This window comes from Mustela lutreola, chromosome 13, assembly GCF_030435805.1.
Source record: "Mustela lutreola isolate mMusLut2 chromosome 13, mMusLut2.pri, whole genome shotgun sequence".
NCBI lineage: Eukaryota > Metazoa > Chordata > Mammalia > Carnivora > Mustelidae > Mustela > Mustela lutreola.
This window is the reverse complement of record NC_081302.1, coordinates 13,254,033-13,273,538: the sequence shown is the minus strand read 5'-3', so window position 1 is coordinate 13,273,538 and position 19,506 is coordinate 13,254,033. Positions and strand designations below refer to the sequence as shown.

Below are 19,506 nucleotides of genomic sequence, written 5' to 3'. Positions count from 1 at the left end.
AAAAAAAAATTTTTTTTTTTTAAACATAAATGGCTGCGCCGGCGGCGCTCAGGCTTCCTTCTGCATCTTGCGCTCTTCTCGCCCCCGTGTCCTAGGTATGCAGGGAGTTCCAGCGAGGAAACTGTGCCCGGGGGGAGACCGACTGCCGCTTTGCACACCCCGCAGACAGCACCATGATCGACACAAACGACAACACCGTAACCGTTTGTATGGATTACATAAAGGGGCGTTGCATGAGGGAGAAATGCAAATATTTTCACCCTCCTGCACACTTGCAGGCCAAAATCAAAGCTGCGCAGCACCAAGCCAACCAAGCGGCGGTGGCCGCCCAGGCAGCCGCGGCCGCGGCCACAGTCATGGTAAGTGGGGCGCGCCCGCCGCGCACCTTCCTGCGCCGGGCCGGGGAGCCGCGGGGCGCCCCGCGGGAGGCCCACGCTCTCCCCAACGCCGGGAACTAGGGAAGGCTGCCATCCCCGCTGCTCCGCTGCCTAAGTTCTGTTGGTGTTTTCCCCGGTTTGTTTTGTTTTTGTTTCCCCCCTTCCTTCCCTTCTTCAGCACAATAAGTAAATCCCTCAGGCGCAGGGCACCCCCGCGAGCCGCCAGCACCCACCCCGCCCCGTAGCGAGCCGGCCCGGGCTGCTGCTCCTCCCCCTCCTCCTCCTCCTCCTCCTCCTCCTCCTCCTCCTCCTCCTCCGGGTGGGCCACCGCCTGGAGCCCCCGGGAAGCGGGGCCCGGGCCGCCCCGGCGAGGGAAGGGTGGCTGAGCCCTGCCGCGGAGCGCAGCGGCCAGCAACAGGTGACCCGCAGTGACTGGCTCAGCGCGCTCCTGTTTCCCCCGCTTTCCTTCAAACTTTCTCCCCCTAAACGAAATTGTGTGCAGAACATCAAGTCTGCAAACAGAGGAAAACGGAGCTCTACCGACTGGTGCTTTAAAAAGGGGGCGGGGGCGGCGGGGGGGGGGGCTGTAACCCAGCCCCGCCTCCTGAGTCACTGTACTGTCCCTTGGAAACCAGCTGCCACCGCCTCCTGCCCTCCGCTTCCCTCCCGTTCCTCCTCTGCCGCCTCCGTGTTTTCCTCCTGCTGCTCCTCCTCCATTGCCTCCTCCTCGTCTTCCTCCTCATCCCTGGGGAATCTGTTACAGCCCCAGAGCCTCAGCCCTACCCAAGCCCTTTGGGATTTGAATTCCAATTTTAAAATATCCTCAGGTGTTTTGTATACACGTTAACAGTGGACAGGCACCTGCCTAGAACCCTGGTTCTCAAACTTGGCTGTATTCTGGAATTACCTGAAGGGTCTTGAGAGGTTCCAATATGGGCCCCTTCGCCCAGAGTTTCTTATTTTACTGGTCTGGGTGTGGCCGGGGCAGTGGCCTTTTCTGAAAACGCTCCTGGGATTCCAGTGTGCGGCACAGTTTGCGAGCCATCCCTCTAGGTGGTAGGAATTGCTCATTAGCTTTAGTTGAGATCGCTGGCTTATCAGAAGCCTATTATACTATTGGATAGACACTGTGCATTCATTCATTCATTCATTCATTCAAAACATGTGATGAGAGCTAACATGCATTGGACCCTTGCTGGGGAGCATCCAGAAATTAAGCAGATTTTCTTGCCCTTGAGGAGCTTGGAGTTGAGTAAGTGAGAGTAACAGTGCTCCTCGGTGATGATGGAAATGCACGATGGGGTCCAGCGGGGACCCAGTGGGCAGTCCTTCCTTAGAAGAAACAGATAGGGGGCGCCTGGGTGGCTCAGTGGGTTAAGCCGCTGCCTTCGGCTCAGGTCATGATCTCAGGGTCCTGGGATCGAGTCCCGCATCGGGCTCTCTGCTCAGCAGGGAGCCTGCTTCTCTCTCTCTCTCTGCCTGCCTCTCCGACTACTTGTGATTTCTCTCTGTCAAATAAATAAATAAAATCTTTAAAAAAAAAATAAAAAAAAAAGAAGAAGAAACAGATAGGACTTCAGAGATGAAAGATATACTTTAAAACGCGATCTTCTAACTGCAATACAGAGGAATCCTCCCTCTTTTGTTGTAGTTAAAAGAGCAGTTGGCAAAACTGATTATAATTGAGAATAGAGCTGGGGGTGGGGGGCTGTGGAGGTGGAACTGGAACACATAGTAAGTTCTGGGTTGCAGATCCGGTATTGAGAATACAAAGGAGTAAATCTTTTACTTAATGCTGATGAGAAAGGAACACTTTAAGCAAGCAAGGAAGGTCTTTTGTTTATTTCTCTAATATGGACTCTGTCTTACCATCCTGTTAGTGAAGACCTCATCGTATAAGAAATAAAACTTTCCGCTGTAATCATTATTTTAGGATTGTTAGGCACATTTTTTTCCACTGCGCTGACATTATAAATCATAACTAGGTACCAAGGGTATGTCCCCAGGGCTAGTCAGGACTCCAGCTGCAAGAGACAAAAACCCAACTGAAGTAGCTTAAATTAAAAAGTTAGATTTCATGTGGTGCTCTCCAAAGGGAAGTCGAATAGAGATTAGCGGCACCTGATCCAGAAACTGGAAAATCAGTAGATCTCTCACTCGCTTTTTTTTTTTCTCTTTTCTGCTTCCCTTGGCATATCAGCTCTGTCTTCAATGCAACAGTGACCATGGGTCTAGACTTCTGTGGGGACACATTCTTCTGTTTTCTGACAGGAGAGGAAAATAGCATCTTCTACAGCAGTTCTAATGAGAAAAAACAAACAAACGAACAACTAAAGAGCAGTTAAAGATTATTCTGGAAAAAAAAAAAAGATTATTCTGGTGGCTGTCTTCATGGTTAGAAAAATATCATGCCATGATTGGCTCAGTCTGGTTCACAATAGCCAGCGCTGGTCACTGGGGTAGGAGATGAGATTCTGAGGGTATAAAAAAAAATTAGTTCCTATACCTTAAATACCTGTTGCCACAACAAACCGCTGGTACTAATCGTGACCGGAGAACTGAGCCCTGATTTTCTCTGCGCCTTGATTGTATCTGCTGGTTTATGAGAAGCACCCAGAGGAACATCCATGATCAGTATACACTTCAGTCACCAAAGGAACAGAGCAGCCCATAAAGGTCAGTGGTGGGTGACGGGGAGAAGAGAAGAAATGACCATTGACCCCAACATGTCATTCCTCGACCTGATATATTCGAAGACCCAGCCTGTACCCCTCTGCGCGCCCTGCCCGGCGCTCTTCCACACACTGGCACATCATACTCGTCAAGGGGCGCGGAGGTTACTGCCGTGGATGTCAGGATATTTAGTTACCATAGTTCCCGGGACTGTCATACTGTGCCCAAATTTGGAGTTCTGTTATTTCAGGGGATCTTCCAACATCCTCAGAGACAACCCAAAGGAATATAGTTTCAGGACAAAAGCCAGCTTCTTTCTGACAGTGACATGAAAATTACTGAATCTGTCATGTCTTTTTAGTTGAAGCAAGAGGCTCATTTGAACCAGCCTCAATGCAGCTGGATAAAGTCGAAGTATTCCTGCTCCAGCGGCAAGATTACTCAATACACTGAAAAAACCCTCTTATTTCCTTATTTAAAAGAACAAATGGGAGTGATGATTGCTGTCAGAAGATATTAGTATTCCATTCACCTGGGCTCCATCTCCCAACACAAAGAATTTCTGTAATGCAGTTTGTATTATTGTCCAGGGATTTCCCCTTCTTTTGATTAATTGGACCCTGAAAACGCACTTAAAGCTTTGATTCCAGAAAAGGAGACATTTATTTCCTTTGGAGCCCGATTCTTTCACAATACATCTTAAAACCTGAGCATCATCCTCACCAGATTTTTTTTTTTAATGTGAAAATAAGCCAGACAGAGCTTCTCTTTGGTAATTTTCACACAAAGGGTATCTGATCTTCAAGCAAGAAGTCTTTCTTCACACACTCCAAATGGGGCTACACAGATTCCTATTTTGTAAAAGGAAACAGGACCAGCTGCCATCAGCTAGAGAAATTTCAACTGTCCAAGAAAACATATAAAGGAATTTTGAATTCCATCCTATGTGTCCACATCCCTTTCTTCCGCATCAAAATGGCAGCTCTGATCACTGTCGTTAGGGTTTTCTGACTTCTTCAGATTTGGTCTTTGCCCCTAATGCCCAGCATGGGCCCTTGATTGGCACGCCTTGACTGGCAATTGGATTGTCCTTTGACTCAGAGAAAGGAAAACCTGGCTGCTTGTACATAAAACTTCAGAGGGTGCAGAGAGGGCAGGGCATCCAAAATGTTGGTGAGGCCAGCAAGAATGGATGTCCTGTGACTGACACAGAGTAGAGGCTCAACTAAAGAGAACCGCTTTCTCTGCTTAGGTACTTATGGAAGCTCCCAAGACCCACAGGCTCGGTGATCTTTCGAGTCTAGTCTGAGCCTGAGGACCTTTCAGTGTAGCCAAATAGCTATGCCAAAGATATCCGCTAGATCAGAATGTCTGTGTACTACAAAACCATATTTTTTAAATCATTTTTTAAAAGATTTTATTTGTTTACTTGACAGACAGATCTCAAGTAGGCAAGAGAGGAGAGAGAAGGAAGCAGGCTCCCTGCTGAGCAGAGAGCCCGGTGTGGGATGTGATTCCGGGACCCTGAGATCATGACCTGAGCCGAAGGCAGAGACTTAACCCACTGAGCCACCCAGGCGCCCCAAAACCATATTATAATGCGATTATTAATCCACCCAGATTTTTTGAAAAATACACTCTACACATGTGCTTTAAAGCACGAGGTGTGCAAGATACTGACAGGTATATTCAACCCTCCAGAACCTTAGCGTTTCCTTGAAAAGACCCGACATATGCATCTAGTAAAGATAACCCACGCTATGCAGTGGGAGAAAAGGAGAAGCTGTTGCCGTCCAGCTCAGCTGAAAGCTCTCAGTTTTTTCACATTTCTAGATTATTCTAATTTCTGTGGACATTAAGTTTCATCAACCTAAGATCAGGAAAAAAAAAAAGAATATTAACCTTCCAGGTGATTATCCTAGGGAGAAATATTTAATATTTCTTTTCCTACTCAGAGACTTCATTAAGTGATGCGTTGTTAAGTTGAAATTTTGTTCATAAATACCAGCCTTTGGAGACATACTCGGTCTTCCAGTTAGCCCAGCAGACAAAATCAACCGAACAGCAGCTTTGGCTCTCAAACTCCCCAGAACTGGAAAAGAGAACAGAACTCAGTTCTAGAAGGTTGAGGCCAAAATGATTCCGGGCTGGTGTGCTCAGAGCACTCTGGGAGAACAGGCTGCCCAGTCTTATATAGTTAGCACAGATTAATTTAAGCTTAAAGAATTGCATTCTTTAGCAATCTAAAAACTCTAGAGCAACCAAAGATTTTAAATGAACATGGGGTCATGGGAGTCACGTAATGGGGAACTTCTATCTGAAGAACGACTGTCCAGTACAAATAAGCTTTCTTATTGTGGAGCTCTCTGGGTTTTAGAAATGTTGTGACCCTACTTTCAGAACACTGATTTCATATGGCCTCTCTCAAGATGCTTCCAAAACTTGTCTCTGTTGGCTGTTCTAAATCTCTTCTCTGCCTTCAATCCTTGCCCTACCCACTTTATTTCTACCCACCCTGCCCCCCATCTTTAACTTACCTCCTGTCAGCTCTGTACTTTTGATCCTGAATCATCGAATGATGATGAAAAGCCCTTGATTTGCAAAGGAAAATGTCATTGTTTCCCATTCTGAGAGTTTAGTACTGTCCCACTTTATGTCAGATGCTGTAGTTCCAACTCAGAACCTTAGAATATCACAATTTGTATTGATTACACAAACCTTAGGGATTTACCTATTGTGCTACACATAGAAAAGGGGTATTTCATTTTTTATTTGCATTGGAGCTATTCCTTTGATTTTTTTTTTTTCACAGAATTCCATCATAGAGTTTTTCCATCTTTTATAGCAATTATCAAGGATTAGGAAAATTGTTTCATTGTGGTGAAGATTCAATCAATCTTTGTTATTATTTCAGCTGTTTAAATGAGACTATCTGCCCCAAAGTATGTTATAAAAATATTATTTTCCATCTAGTATTTCAAGCAGTTCTTTTCTACATTTTTATTTTATTATTATTATTATTATTTTTTTTTTAGCTATTTGCTATTTTTAGCTGTTGTTCTAGCTGAGAGTTCCACTTCTCATTAACTGGGTTGGTCACTGATTATAACTCAAAGTACACACAGAATTATTAAGTATAAATGATTCTGATAACCGAGAACACAAAATACCTTTTTCAATGGTATTTTCTTAATGTAATCCGGTAAGTTGATTGAGATAAATTGAATTACAATTTCAAATGTAGTAGAAAACAGAATGGATGATAAGTTAGTCGGTAGAAATAGTACAATGGATCGAGAATGGGAAATTTGAGAAACTTACTATTCAAATTCAAAACCCAAGTTTGGAACCTGCTCCCTCATTGCCAGATTCATGCTAGCAGACTGAAGAGAAGAATTGAGACAATTATCCACACGATTCAGACAAAAAATTAAGATCCAAACCCAAACAGTTTTGCCTCAATAATCTTGTGTTTGAATATTTTTTTGCCTGAATTTCTTGTCTCAGTTTGCCACTTCATTTTGTTAGGCTAGGTCTTCCTTAAAAATTATTTTTACAGAATTTGAAAAAAATATCTTTTATTTTTGACTTGGATCTTATACTTAGTGCATTCATTACTTTACATTCGAAAACTAACTTATCAGAAGTTCTTCAGTCCTATGGCCCTCGAAAGTTTTGCATTTTTTTCTGAAGCAATATAAAAAATGCTTATGGTGTGTATGCAAGCTGCTGTTTTAATTAACTTTCCTGAATTTCAAACATCTATATTTTACTCTCTTATATGCTTTTAACTAAGGTATAGTAGATGCATTTTTGCTTCGATACTAATTTAAGGTGTAATATTCATTTCTTTAGAGAACATTTTTGTTGTTGTGCATGCCTAGTGTTTTGTACGTTGTATATTGCATTCAGAATATTTTTTTCCTTCTCACCTATCCACAATGCAATGCCGTTCCCATGATGCACCTCTGCTTGCTGTTTACCTGTATGTTAATTCGCTTGAATCCCATTGGCCCACTGCCATCATGTGCTCGCTGCCTGTTATTAAAAGACTCAGTCGACTGCCAAAGCAATGAAGCGACCTCTCGAAGCATCTGTAGACCTGGTACTTTGACCTTTCACCTTTCGCTTTGCATGTAGCTTTTCAGAGAACCATCTGAGATTTGTATTACTTGTAAAATTGGTTGCAGACAATCATTATTATTGATTAATGGAGAAAATTCAATCAGGTGTTTAGCCATCTCATTTCCATATGTAATATGTGAAATAAATTAATCCTAACAAATTTTAATACCTTTTCCAAAAGAGTGAAGCAAATTTATATTACTTGCCTCGGAAAATGTTCCTTATAGTTCTTATTAACCTCTAAATCCAAGCAATTGCTGTTTAGTTACCGAAGAGAATAGGTATTAATGATAACACAAATGCTTCTCCCCCCATCCCTTAGAGTAGTTTAACTCATTTTAAAAGCTGAAAACATTTTTAAATTTTTTTTCCCTTTATTTATTTATTTATTTTGTTGGTGTTGCTTGATAGTTTTTCTTTTCCTTAGTTGAGATGCCACCGTTTTGGGTTACAGAAATCATGCTTTCGCTCTCCAATAACGAATCCTCACTCACCCGACATTGCCGCTGTTTAAATTAAGGTGCATGGCACAGGCATCTCCTTAGCTGTCATTTTGAAAAAGAATGTCGTAGTTGATGATCTCTGCGGACCCTGGAGGTGTGGTTACTTTGAGTTATACATGTCTTATCCCATTCTCTGCCTCTAGGCCTTTCCTCCTGGTGCTCTTCATCCCTTACCAAAGAGACAAGCACTTGAAAAAAGCAACGGTGCCAGCACGGTCTTCAACCCCAGCGTCTTGCACTACCAGCAGGCTCTCACCAGTGCGCAGCTGCAGCAGCACGCGGCGTTTATCCCGACAGGTGCGTGCCCCGACAGTTCCAAGTCCGTGTCCGTGTGCCCTTCTGGTCATGTGCTTCCTTCTCATTCCTTTAAGCTGTTCGGTGGCATCTAGTTTGCTTGGAAAGGTACAGTCAGTACAGCCTGAGACTCGTCATTGTCCTAAGCTATCGAGCTAGTTGTACTGTGCTCGGAATGCGAGCGAAAGGCTGCTCGGCTCCTACAGCCAAATATTTTGTAGAGTCCAGTGACAGGCCGAACCCGTGAGAGGCAGGGAGCAGGGAGGCCTTTTGGTTTCTCGCATTTACACATGCTGTGTAAAATCGTTTATGTCAACGAGACTTTTTCTGTGTGACCATTGAGATTTGTCTTTAACCCTGAATGACCTAAAAATAGTAATTGCAGTAAGTACTAACCTGTTTTTTTTTTCTATTCCTGTTCCGAGCACTAAAAGAAAAAAAAAGACAAGGCTATTCAAATTAAAGCAATCCTCTATTCATATTTGACATTCATCCTCTCTCTTTCGCCATCCTTCTCAACTTCACCAAGCGCACAAGTAGATAGAGCTCGTATCCTCGGTTTCTAAGCCAATGCCTGATAACAGTAACTGCTAAGGTCCATTAACTGCATCATTCCACTAAGAGATGAATTCTGTTAATCACAGAATCTTGAAGCTTAGAGGATTCTTCATGATCTCCTCAGGCAGGCGATTGTTTTACAGATGACAAAACTGAGGCCCCCTAAGTGGGAGGTGACTTCCCAAGGTGGCACAAAGAGCCGGCACCTAGTGTCCCTGTGACCAGTCCAGCCAACGTCCCATGACATGGCACTACCCAGCTTCCACACGTGGCATCACAGAGTCCTCCGTAGAGCTTGGCAGACTTATAAACCAGCAGATAGAAGTGAAGAAACAAAGGCATAATGCATGGTAACCCTCCCCCATTTTTCACCCACCTCCCCGACCACAGACCTACGTACACCATCTAACACAGAGTCACCTTAAATGGATCATGGTTTTGACTTCCTTGGTCTGCGTGAGAAGCAGGACAATAGTCTCAAAATAAATAAAATTTCCTAGTATTCAAAAAATAAAGAACCAGAGAATGATTTGGGCTTTTGTGAGGAGACTGTCCATTCAGTTCTTAGTTTTGAAGTCCAAATTGTCACCCCTTGAGAGTGACTCGAAGGTAAATACAGATGAACAACAATTTTATCACAAAGAGCTTGTTGGTCCTAATCCACGTGGTTGGAATTTTCAGGTCTATTATCCTTCTCTTTAAATCCTGTAGCCTATTAGGAATTAATATAGGAGGGAGTAGAAGAAATTTTTCTGTGGTGTTTTTTGTATAAAAACTATACTTTGAAAACAGTGATCAACCTATTAATGATATTTATTATAGTAAACATATAAGTCATGTAAGCAAATTGTTCTTAGTGTTTAGTTTTCATATTTCACTTCTGCTCTTCTCTTAAGGAGACTTACAGACCTGTAGGGTGAGTCTCTATGTCAGTGCTTAACTGGGCTTCCCTCCTGGTGGATTACAGCCTTAGCCAGTGACATTTCAGAGCAGGTTTATAGCACCGCAGGACTTGTACTTGTAATCCACTGGATGTAACATGTTTGTAAAATAATTTATAGTGGGTTAACTTACCTCGAGGTCTTCTATGATTTCCTTGAGTGTCTTACTTCATAAATCTCATCACTAGATATCTTAGGAGAAAAGAATGTGGGAGGAATGTACCGAGGGGTTAAGCATCAATGGACAAATGTGTTTCTGGAGATTGGGTAGCAGTTTCAGTACCATTTCCTGGCAATGCCTTTGAAACCTCGGACCTAAGTTGTGTGAAAGTCTGAAGGCCTCTAACTCATTTTTAACACTTCAGTCCAATAATGACAGCTCTGTTAAATCACTGTAGGAATCCTCATTTAAAAAATCTTTCACCTGGAAACCATTTAAAGACTTCCAAAGCAAGAATGGATAAACATCCCTTATGCAATGACCTGATTATTATTGATGAAATGATTGCATCTAGGACCGGGAGGCTGTATGGGCTGCTGTGGTTGTGCACTTCTGCCCCCTGCTGGATCCTTTAAAAAACTGTCCCAGTTTGTCCGGCAGCCCAGGGTTGTGTGGACTTTGGGAGCCCAAAAGTGGGTTCTAGCCTATTTCATTCCATGAATTATAAGTGTTTCCATCTGTAACATGATATCAGTATCATAGTGAACAGCTACATGGCTATCGTGCTTTGAAACGGTATTTCAGCTTCTAAGAAGTTTTCCCATGTTTTTCTTAAATGATGAAAGAGAAAACAATTTAATCAAAAAGAAGTTAGCATAATCGTTCCCCCATTTAAATCCCCAACAGAAATCTCAGTGTTTGTTTTGGCTATAGTTTTATTTTGGGCTTTCTTACTCATAAACCACATTTTCAACTCAATTTTAAAACAGTAATGACTATAATCATTCATTGTTAATCACCGTTGTCTTAAATCTCTGCAAATTAAGTAACGATGTTCAAAAATCATTTTTGCAATTTGGTAGAAGATGGGCCCATTATTTTTAAACGGACAGGTTTTGATTTTTCTGTAAGTACTTTCTGTCAACAATGATCATATATATGAAACACGGAACATCTTACATACTCCTGGAGGTTACCCTTTTCTGAAAGGCCATTCATAGTGAAAATCTGGGGGTTGTTTTTTTTAAGATCCCTAATTTTTCCTTCTTCTTCTTTTTTTTTTTTTTTTTTTTTTTTTTGCACTGAGGTATAATTAGTATATCACATTGAATTCGTTGCAGGTGTATGACATAAGGGGTCAGTATTTGCAGACCGTGGGACGTGAGCCTCACAGTCAGTCCACCTGCCGTCTCTTCCACACAGTGGAGTTTTGCCATCATACGGTATATGATATCGTATATGATATACGATATACGATATACGATATACGTATATCATATACGATATCATACATTGACACCATGTGAATTTGGATTTTAGGAATTCAGCCTCCGGGATGTGGAGATAGGAATATAAAACACTCTTCAAAATATGGGATTCTTCTCCAAAACCATGCTTATATAATTATCACCTTGGCTGATGCCCTAGCACGTTTGTAGTGGGTGAGACTTTTCCTTGTCTCCTTTTTTGATAGGGATTATTTTAATCCAGGAGTTAGTACTTTCTCTTCGCTGCATTAGGCCAGTGGCAGAAACCACACACACTCACAAAAACAGCAGGGTAATAATTCTCGGCATTTCTCTGACAGGTTTATCATGTTACTGTAAGTGTTCTTATAGGCATTGTCTCGTTATTCTTCAAGATAGTTCTGCCAGTGGCGGGCATGACTATTTGCATTTTGCAGACGGGAAAACTGAGGCTGTGTGTCTGTGCTGCAGGGTGAATACATAATGCGTGGAAATATGCAAAGAATCCTGACTCACAGACTCAAGAGTTGAAATATTTGTGCAACCGCAGCAGAGAACAGTTGAGAAGTTTCTGTGGATAGAATTAGTGCCTTAATGGAATGCTTCAGCTGCTCAAAACAGAAAGACCCACTGAGTCCCTCTTTGATTTATTTCATTAGCTTGCATGCACAGCATAAGTAAAACAAGGAAAAGCGCTAGTATTATTATTGCCTAATGATCCGAAATCATAAGGTTACATAAGGTTTTCTATCACACACCTTGGTGAAAGATTTGTCCGTGTTTGGTGGAAACTGAACGTGTACAATGATAGCAAAATTTATGCCCCCCCTTAATTGGGCAATCAGTTCCTGAACACAGAGAAAGTTCTGACTTCCAGACCCAGTAATGAGAATACAAAGGAGTTCAGAACTAGGAAAAACCAATACAGTGCTGAGCGTCAAGGGCCCCTTGGGCCACTTGCAAAGCTATTTGAGAGTGCAGAGAAAAGCAGAGTGTTCAGGCCGTCAGCAGGTGCAGTGGGTGATGGGGACAAGGGAAATTGAGAAAGAAGCGACTGTTCGAAGGAGAAGAAATTTGCTTAGGACTTGGAAAGGAAGATTTTTAGCAGTGGCAGAAAAGCATCCCAGGCCGGCGGGGGAGAGCCTAGGTTGGGCAGAACGTATTTGAGGGATTGCAAGCCGTTCATGTTAGCTGCAGAGCGAAGTCCTGAAGGAGTAGGAAGAGGGTGCAGAGCAGAAAAGACAGGGAGCAGAATCTGACACTGAGTCAGAAGGCCATGCACAGCCAAAGCTATGCATTTCTAATATTTTTATCACTTTCAGACCACGGTGGGTGAGGGGCTCATCACATGAATTTGGTCAAGCATTTCAACCACATCCTGAACTGAAGCTAAAGTCACTTGTTCAGTCCCAGGTCAGCGTGGCTACAGAGGCTGGTGGTGGTGGTTTGCAACCCTGGGACATTCACAGCCATGACACAGGAAAGAACCACGCCCCCCCCCCCACTGGAATGCAAGAGAATAGCAGAATTTGTATAGGGATGACTTTGAACCCAGCCACGGTTTTCTTTAAAATGAAGTCACTGACGAGGTAGGCGCTTTCATACATTTTAGGAACCAAGTGCTCCCATTACACTCACTGATGACTAAGGACCCTCACTCAACCGATTGATCCCCTGTCAATCTGGGCCCCGGAAACCTAGACCGACATGAGTCCTGCCCTCCCAGAGTTGACAGGAGAGGAAGAGAGATGTCCAATAAATGTCAGTATAAATATATAACTTAAATGCTTTATAAGGCCAACGACTGGAAGAGTAGAGTTCAGTAAGCTTGAAAATAATAAACTGATATAAATGGCAGATGGAGATAGATAAAAGAACAATGGAATGGCTTTTCTAAAGAATTAATACGTACCTTGAGACCAGGAAGATGAAAAAGAGTGAGACGAAGATTATTCCAGGCACAGGGGACAGCTTGTGGGAAGCCCAAAAGTAGGACAAAAGTGTGATGTGTTCAGTTCAAAGAAATGAAAGGCTAATCTGCCTGGGTCACGGTGCCCGCCCTCAGAGAAGCGTTTGGAATGGAGCTGGGGAGATAGTCAGAGAGTGAACCATAGGGGGTCTTTATCCTAAATGCAATGAAAAAGCAGTGAATCATTTCCAGCAGAGACCTGTATTTAGAAAGGTGAAGAGTGGAGCAGAGTAGGCAGGGGACAGAAAAGCGAGCAGGAAGACCAGTTCGGACATCATGACATGGCCCAGCCTAGAGATAATGGCGATCAGGACCTGAAGAGTGGCAGTGGAGATGTACAGACAGACCAATATAAGATTCATTTTAGAAAGAGGATTGCTTTGGCTTATTGGTGAGCCGGAGCAGAGAACTTCAAGAGGGAAGGTAGATGCATAAATTTGGAAGCTTTGAGCTTATAGATAGTATTTAAATGCTGGATTGAATGATAGGCCCAGAAAAAGCACAGAGTAGATGAAAAGGAACCAGAACTGAGTTCTGAAAAGCTCTAGCATGTAAGATGTAGAGTGTGTGTGGGTGTCTGTGCATGTGGGAGGGGAGAACGGGGTGGGGTGCTATTAGAAATCCAAGGGGAAAGTGTGGTTTATTATGGAGGGAGTGGCCAAGTGCTAAATGTTAGCAAATTCGCATTAGATGAAGATGGAAGAGATCCTACTGACTGCAGAAAGAGGGAGTTCTTGAGGACATTAGCAGTTGGAGGAGAGATCTGAATATGGAAGTCAACTTGGAGAAGGTTGAAGAGCATGTGGATCAAGGAAGTGAAAATTTATGAGCAGGCAATTGTCCAGAAGTTTGTTTATGAAGATTAGAAAGATAGGGCTAGAGAAAGAGAAGGATTTTGAGGAGTGTGTGTGTGCGTGTGTGTGCGTGTAAAGGATTCATTAGCACATGTTTGCTGAAGAGTCCATTAATAAATAGCCTCTGTCCCTGACTGGTTAACTTAGCCTGACCCAAATACAGATCAGGCAGAAAGTACCTCTCAGGTGTGGACAGTGCGGCAGAGAGAACACAGGTCTACGCCTCTCACATTCTTCACCTGGTATCTCAGAGGGCAGTTCTAAAACACTAAATGGGTTCACCCATTTGTTACAGAGACTTTTCATTCATTCATTAAAAACGAATCCTCTGTCACCTCCATGATACCCCATCTTCAGGTATGTAATCCTCAGAGTACCTTGATTTTTAGCCTAAGGAACTGAACCAGAAGTAGATAATTCCGTTTTTCAGTGCTTTACCACATACATTTTTCTTCAGGGTCAGAGTTTACAGATTCAAGTACATTAATATGGCCACCACAGGGAAGGCAGCTCTTCCCCGGAGGGATTGAAATCTTCCTCCCTCCCCCTGCCACTTCGACACCAACCTGAGATTTCCTAGGAGTTTTGCCAAAGATCTCCCTCAGGGTTCACCTAACAGCTGCCATGACACAGTCGCTAGCCCAGTCCTAAGTCTGCCCCAGCTCTGTACGGTTTTGCCTCTACGCTCTGTAGGCTCCTTTATTGTGATGAAAACAGATCATGTACACAGCCGGGTCGTTCTGTCACAAGAACATCAGTCTCCCTCCCTGTGCTATAGGGCTTCCAGGCAATCATCTAAAAGTCACCTGACCCGTGAGGCTTTGATTTAGAGGATACAGAGTCTTAGCTACTGTTTTGACTTTCACATTGTTTTTAACACGAAACAACCAAACAATCAAACACATGTTTAATGCAATAAGGTCAGTGTAATCCAACGAATACAAACCCTGACCTGGATTTAGGAGTAGAATTCTATTTCCAGCCTTACCCTAGGTCCCCACTATGCATGACCTTGGAGTAGTTACTATGCCTCAGATTTTTCATCTGTAAAATACCCACTTCCTACCTTGGAGGTTTACCTCGATGAGGTCTGTACGATACTTGGAGGTCTTAGAGGAAGGACACTCTCGACATTGTCACATGCCATTCTTTAGAAGAATCATGTCGATGGAGCCAAGTAAAAAGAGTGAAAAGTATCAAAGGAGTGAGCTTTGAGTAATATTGGCTTCCAACAAGTCAGAGATATTTGTCTCTATACTAAAAACGTGAATAACTCTAAGGACTGTGTTAACTAACCCTACTGATTTCTGGTTGTGCTTCAATCTCACTTTGAATGTTAACTCTAAACCGCTAACCTGTTTCTTTCCCTTTATTCACTTTTTCCACCTGCCATTGCATGACACGCAGGGTCAGTTTTGTGCATGACTCCCGCTACCAGTATTGGTAGGTTTCAACCTTTTTTTATTTGTATTTTTCTATTATGTACAGTACCTTCACTTGCTTGAAATTTATTTCAGAGATGGTAGAAATGCTTTAGGCGATGGTAGCTCTGAAGGCTTTATTTGGCTTTAGAGTTAATGTATAGGTTTTTTTAAGATGTACTTTTGTATTATTTAAGAAAATAATCGTTTTAATGTGACCAGAATAACCACTGTGCTAGAACAGCCACTGCCAGACATAAAACCACAAGTACTGCTTTTTAATGATCTGTATTTTGTTTCTCTTTAGAGTTTATACGGTTTAGTGTAAGAGGAAAAAAAAAAGCTGACTTTATCAGAAAGGCAGGCTAATTTCATCAATGTTTTAAAGTTTCATAGTGGTGTGCCTTTATCTCCTCTTTGCTGTGTGTTAGAGTTATCAGAGTTTCCCAGAAGTATTTATTTTTAAAAATTATAAATGGATGTATTTTGAAAACAACTGTCTGAATTGCCTTGTTTCAGCGTCCTTTTTAATTATAAGTGTCAATTTATTTGTGGTGATTATTTTGACTGTAGCCCACCCCCGCCTTAGATGTTAAATTTTAATACCATATCAGTATCTCTACACATCCAGTGCCTTGGTACAAAAGTCTGTCTTTAGGACATATGGATGTGTTCCATTTAGAATAAAGAGAAATAAACATCGGCCAAATTTGCCTGGCTATTTTGCAGTAACTACGTTAGAATTTATATCAAGGCCATGATTTTTGCTGTACTGTTTATTAATCCAGGATAAACCCCAACCTCCAGCAATTTCAGTTCAAAAAAAGCGGTCCCTGATTGACAAAATGTTCAATTGAACGGCAGTTAATTCCAGAGACCATCCTACCCCAAATTAGGCCTACGTGTTGAGCCTTGGATGTTTTAGAATGACAAAAGCCGAGTATCCCATAGTCTTACTTCTTTGGACGTTACAGTTCACATTTTTGGAAGAAACCTATTAGTACCTACTACCGTAGGCTCCAAATTGGGAATGATAAATCATCATAAGTAAAAATGTCAATAAATACATCAACCAAAGTAGTCTGCTTTGGCCTTTCTGGGAATCACTGATTATGTTTTAAAACTTCCTTTAATTGTACTTGTAATAAGCTATTTTCCCTTTTTTATTTCTCTCCCATGCTTCCTTGCTTTGCATTGTGATTGCATGCCATCTGCTGGTTTAACCCATGATGGCTTGCTGCTCTGATATTCACCATGCCAAAATACCACTTCTATTACCATAATGCTACACCCTCCTGTTCATTGCTCCCATGGTTCCCCTCCTGAAAGTACCCATGATGCACAGCGCTACGTCAGCCACTGTCTCTGCAGCAACAACTCCTGCAACAAGTGTCCCCTTCGCAGCAACAGCCACAGCCAATCAGGTTTGCTCCTTTTAAAGCTTTCTTTCACAAATCCCAAACTCTAAATGAGTGCTGATATTTAAAAAAAAAATTCTCAGTGAGAATTTTTTTTTCATGTTTATCCATCAAATTTTATTTTTTTAATTAGTTTATAGCAAGCATTTATGGACAGGTTGCACTTATTTAGAGTTAACATTTACTGCAAATAATGATGTAGCTATGTTTTGTGTTGCACTGTTTGTTTTCGTACCTAATATTGTGTAATTAACCTGACAGGCTTCAATTCCTTTTAGTACAGCATTTACGTATCCAGTGGTTTGTGAATTGCCAGAGAAAAATCGTAAAAGCTCGCCCGTGGGTGCTTGAAAACTGGCTCTATTTCGATTCAGTTCATTCAGACCCCGTGATCTCTGTTGGGGAGGAAAAAGAAAATTCTCCTCTTAGAAGTCTCCCCTTTTGCCTTCGTGTCAAATTTAAGGTCTGAATGATGCTTGCCAACATCTCACCTTGGTCGCTTGTGTCCCCAGAGTCACTGGTTCCCACTTCACAACTGGTCCAGATTCTGGCGTAAGAGCCAAGGCGTGCTGGAAGAGGGGCGCGGGGCGCTGAGTTCACAAAGGCTGGATATAACTGAGTAGGGCCGTTTCACTCTGTTGACTTAACGCATGTGCCAGGAAGACCGTGGATGTCCTGTTTCTCAGTGAGAACCAATTGGCCATTTTCCACTCTGTAATCACAGGCTGACTGTACCCCTAACCCCAGCCAGCCAGCTCACAGACTTGTGCTCCTGGCCCAGGAGCTGCGCATGAAGATGGGCGAGCGTCGACCCGCCCAAGCTCGCCTAGAGAAACGCATTATTACGCATGCTTGCCCTTCATACAAGAGCAATGGTTTTGGCTTTGTTTTTAGCTTAAATTTTTTTTTTTTTATCAACTTTATTGGTAAAAGATAGAGACATAGGAGTGAGCGGGAGGGAAGATCCGAGCTAATGGGAGAAATTGGGAGAGATCATGTCGGGGCATCAGTGGTAGGTTCCATGCTGCCTTCTACGGCGGGGGGAAAGGCTGCTTCATACTTTCTACATTCAAGTGAATGAGTGATTCCAGGGCCGTAGGTTTCATCCCTGGGAAGACTAGTGTGAGTGCACTTGAATGAAGGAACACTAGGGAAACGCCCTGATCGGTCTGACTGTGTCCTCTGAATTGAGATGAAGGAGGAAAGGGGGGGGGGGAGGCAATCCCACGTGTGCCCTCAGAGGCAGAGACAAACTGCTGCTAATTCTTTAGCTCTTCACCTGCCACCTCAGAAAGGCCAGGTTGCCTCTAAGGAAAGCCAACTCAGCCTCCAAACAGATATAACGAAGAATAGCAAATACGTTTCTTAGCTGGGGAAGAGTCACAGGATATGATGGGATGGAAGAGAGAGAGGACGCTTGCATCCTTCCGTTACGGGGCTCAGAGCACCCTCTTCATTTGCTCGTTCGTTATGAGGAAGCTAGAAATTTGGATATTTATGTGTAAGTCCTGTCTTCTTGAACCACATTTTTGTGGTTTTTTGACAGAATTTTTGTGACAAAGTCCTTTCATAAGAGGACATCTATAACATAGTAGTATTCATTATGATGGCAAGTTAGGGACACCTTTATTTATTTTAGAGAGGGAGAGAGCGAGAGAGGGAGATTATCTGTGGGAGCAAGCGCACAGCAGGGAGGGGCAGAGCGAGAGACCAACTTTAGCAGACTCCGTGCTGAGTGCGGAGCCCGACGTGGGGCTTGATCTCAGGATCCTGAAATGAGGACCTGAGCTGAAACCAAGAGTCAGACACGTGACTGGCTGCGCCACTTGGGCGCCCAGCAAGTCAAGCCCTTCTAATACTGAGAAACCTTTCCTAAGAATGGAAAGGAAGTCAAAATGAAGGAATACTTTGGAGTTTGAGGATAAATTCCGTTGTTATGATAAATATTTAATCACATATCATAAATATTTCTTCCAGCCTAATGATTTTGGGGGCTCCCTTTGGTGGAAAAAAAATTGGAGAGTTTGTGAGCATATATGTGTAGGTTTGTGTGTAGGGAAGCAAGAGGAGGGATCTGGGACATGCAGAAGCTAAAATACATCACTTTAGAGGTTGTGGTTGGTAAAGGAACTAACAGATTTAACTTCAATTACACTTAAAGAAATATTATTAAAGAGGTACCAGACAGTAGCTTCGAGAATCCTAGACCCTGCATTTTGCAGTTTATCGGATGTAAGAATTGCTGGATTGCACTTAAGTGATGAAGAGGAGAAACCCTTTAGCAGCTCTTGATGAAAACCACAGAAAAAAAAATAGCCATAAATATAAATTTTTCAGGCGTAATGTGTTTTACGTAATTTCAACAAGTTTCAAAGACCAAAGCAGCTGCAAAAGGACTTAGAAATCTTTCCAGAGCTCCTGAAGTCAGAGATTGCTAATGACTGTGACATGACAAACTATCCTTTTGTTAATTTCACCCTTTAAACTCAAATGGAATCATATCTGCATGAACGAAGTGTCATTTAAATGCAGTAGGTCTCAGTTTCCTCCTTTGTGAAAGAAGCCTGGCATTAGGTTACCTCCGAAGTCCCTTCTAGCCCCGAGATCCTGCAGATCTGTGGTCACACTGTTCGTTGTTCTGCTGGACCCAGATTCTGGGATGATAGAAAGGCAGACACCAGCACACTTGGCAAGCAGAGGTAGGGATTTCAGAGCTCAGGGTGTGCTAAGCATCCTGTCTCCTTTCTCCTTCGTGGAGTGATCTGTCTTTAACACAAAACATGCTGGAGTTTTGACAGTCTTTCAGTTCATTGGATCAATTTAGACTGTCGGTTCAAATAGTACAAACCTCATAGGTATGTGTAATTAGATCCAAGTCATTCATAGACAACAGAAGTTAGACCAGAACATCCCAAGACAGATCCTCAGTCCAGTTTCCTTTACTGTCAGCCCATGGTGAGCCAAGA

At 42.7% G+C, this 19,506-nt stretch overlaps 1 protein-coding gene across 8 annotated transcripts in view; it reads left to right on the top strand.

Moving 5' to 3' along the window:
* MBNL2 (muscleblind like splicing regulator 2) overlaps positions 1 to 19,506 on the top strand; it is a 157,269-nt gene that overhangs the window by 115,009 nt on the left and 22,754 nt on the right. The window contains exons 5-9 of one of the 8 annotated variants that reach the window (XM_059144490.1): positions 96 to 359; positions 7,102 to 7,155; positions 7,822 to 7,975; positions 15,109 to 15,144; positions 16,452 to 16,546. In XM_059144490.1, the coding sequence (XP_059000473.1) occupies positions 96 to 359; positions 7,102 to 7,155; positions 7,822 to 7,975; positions 15,109 to 15,144; positions 16,452 to 16,546 (603 nt within the window). The remainder of the gene's footprint in view (positions 1 to 95; positions 360 to 7,101; positions 7,156 to 7,821; positions 7,976 to 15,108; positions 15,145 to 16,451; positions 16,547 to 19,506) is intronic. The other 7 variants (XM_059144493.1, XM_059144488.1, XM_059144494.1 and 4 more) reach the window with 7 other exon arrangements.